Genomic DNA, 2,636 nt, shown 5'->3' with positions numbered 1-2,636 from the left:
AGTAATATCGCACAGCAGAGCAGATACAATACATACAAAATCGCCACTCTCGCCAATAGTAATGATGGTAATTTGACAGATCACCATTCGTATATGTGAATCGTACTAATTCCTTTCTGAGTGAGTAATAAATTTTCAATTTATTATATTACATTGTGAATTTCAAATTAAGTTGAAAGAATTTTTGCCGAAAAGTTAAAATCAATTATAATTCCACCGTGGACACAACACAGTCAGATGTAATCGGGCTTGACAATTATTAAAAGATTCCAAACTCTTGGACACTCTCTCCTATTGAATTATTATTATAATTTTTTGAATAAAATTGTAAACAATACAGATCACCATGTTACATTTTGTGATTGGCCATACGGCTCACAATCATCATTCGTTTTCAACGAATAATCAAAATTCAGAGCTTCTGACATCTCCTGTTATCACAAGTCAACCATATATGTTCCTAATCAACTACCGTATGCTTGTACTTAGCGCAAAGAGTGCCCAGGCACATAAAACTTTATTATTCTTTTTTGATTTGCAAAATTTTTTGTCGCAATCATTTCGCATTGCTTGCAATGTCACGTCGCTGTTTAAAATATGCAACCTAATCGAGACGTTAACAATATTGATTTATGTCATCAAAAAAGATACATTTATTGGTTTGTTTGTTTTGATTTTGAGTATTCGGTGCTTATCGCCTATACAAACACAAGTAAACTCATACATCCCTATCTAATCGCAACTGTAGCGATGATACTTTTAATGATGCTAGTGAAATATGTTCGCTGAGAATTTGAGTTTGGATTTTCATTCAGTCCAGTGTTGTACATTGAATAAAAGTTTGATTGTTGTTTTCTACCATTTGAAGTAATTTTAAATTGACTCTTGTGTTCTTTGTCAATATTTTTCAATCATTGAATCTATTCAGCTTAATTTATTCAATTGAAAAACCTCGCTGAGAATAAAAATGGGAATACAGAAGTGTTTGAACTGAAGCGCAACATGAAATTTGACTTTAATCCTCACTTCATGGGATCGTGACATAAAAAATGTGAATTTTGAATGTGGTTTTTTGTGTTTTTCGCGAAAATGATAAGAGATAATGCGTCAGTGTGTTCAGCAAAGTTTTAGACTTGACCATTTCTATAACTTTTCTGTTAACACATAACATTTCGTTATCTCTTATAATTTTCGCGAAAAGCACAAAAAACCACATTCAAAATTCACATTTTTCATGTCACGATCCTTTGAAGTGACGATTCATGTCAAATTTCATGTTGCGCTTCAGTTCAAACAATTCTGTATTCCCATTTTTATTATCCACAACACAAATAAAGAACTAATTTTTTGAGTTCTTCGTTTTTTTTCTCTCCAGACAATGCGAACATTTTCACTGATCGTGATTTTTGCTGTTGTCGGAACCAAGTGGATAGCAGCTGTGCGTTCGAGTTACGGATTATTTCAAATATTTGAGAAAGATGAGATTGAAATGAATTCATTCCAGATTCGCACGCAGGAGAGATCGTTTCGTGTGGACTATGAAAACAATCGCTTTCTGAAAGACGGTCAACCGTTTCGGTTTGTTTCAGGCTCGTTCCACTACTTTCGAGCTCTGCCACAAACGTGGCGCGAGAAGTTGCGCACACTTCGAGCATCGGGTTTGAATGCAGTTACCACTTATGTTGAATGGTCGTTGCACAATCCTCGCGACGGCACCTATGTTTGGGATGGAATCGCCGATGTTGAGCAGTTAATTCGACTGGCGGCTGAGGAAGATTTGCTGGTTATTCTGAGGCCAGGTCCATATATTTGTGCCGAACGTGATATGGTTCGAGAAGATTTATATTGCACACAATATCTTGAAACGCCAACTGAATAAACTATGCGTATTTCGATTTTCAGGGAGGACTTCCATTTTGGCTTCTATCAAAGTATCCAAAAATCAAACTTCGTACAAGTGATCCGGGTATGTGAAGCGTGTTTTCTCTTATGAAAATAGCAAAGTTTTCTAATCTTGGGCAATTGTGTTGGTAGATTATTTGAGAGAGGTTCGCATTTGGTATGAGAAACTAATGCCACGCTTCGAAAGTCTTCTCTATGAAAATGGTGGTCCAATCATATTGGTGCAAGTCGAAAATGAGTATGGTGCGTTTCAATGTGACAAAAACTACTCGGTTTGGTTGAGAGATGAAACCCAGAAATATGTTGGCGATAAAGCAGTTCTCTTTACCAATGACATGACTGGAGAAAAACATTTAAAATGTGGAAAAATTGAAAATGTTCTCGCTTCATTGGACTTCGGAGTTGGTAAGAAAAATACACGTCAAGTTGAAGTCAAGATTTTAATTGACGGTCATTTTATGTTGAAAAATTCAGCAGAAATAATAAAAATATGTCTCAATCAGGGAGCAGAAGTGCGTACAAGATATACTGGCAATGGCTGAGAAAATATCAACCAAATGGACCGCTGGTTAATGCAGAGTTTTATCCCGGCTGGTTTACTCACTGGCAAGAACCTGCTCAAAAAGTTGACGCTGCAAAGGTTGCTGAGAGCCTGAGGTGAGCCAAGTATTTTGAAAAGTTAATTCAATGATCAGTGATGGCTCATCGCAATCAAGACATTTATTCTTGAATTG

The 2,636-nt window shown here is 36.2% G+C and overlaps 1 protein-coding gene across 2 annotated transcripts; it reads left to right on the top strand.

The window, feature by feature from the left end:
- The first annotated feature begins 780 nt into the window (after positions 1-780).
- LOC129579810 (beta-galactosidase-like) lies at positions 781-2,563 on the top strand. 2 transcript variants are annotated; one of them, XM_055469989.1, is made up of 6 exons: positions 781-867; positions 1,376-1,438; positions 1,505-1,828; positions 1,903-1,966; positions 2,035-2,307; positions 2,406-2,563. In XM_055469989.1, the coding sequence occupies exons 2-6, from the start codon at positions 1,379-1,381 to the stop codon at positions 2,561-2,563; spliced, it is 879 nt and encodes a 292-aa protein (XP_055325964.1). In that variant the 5' UTR covers positions 781-867; positions 1,376-1,378. The 2 variants fall into 2 exon arrangements, with proteins under 2 accessions (XP_055325964.1, XP_055325963.1); XM_055469988.1 differs by having other exon boundaries at positions 1,376-1,828.
- Positions 2,564-2,636: the final 73 nt, after the last annotated feature.

Source organism: Sitodiplosis mosellana, unplaced genomic scaffold, assembly GCF_009176505.1.
Source record: "Sitodiplosis mosellana isolate CC-2019 unplaced genomic scaffold, AAFC_SMos_1.0 Smas_scaffold_6568, whole genome shotgun sequence".
NCBI classification, from domain to species: Eukaryota; Metazoa; Arthropoda; class Insecta; order Diptera; family Cecidomyiidae; genus Sitodiplosis; species Sitodiplosis mosellana.
This window is presented reverse-complemented; position numbering and strand designations above follow the sequence as displayed.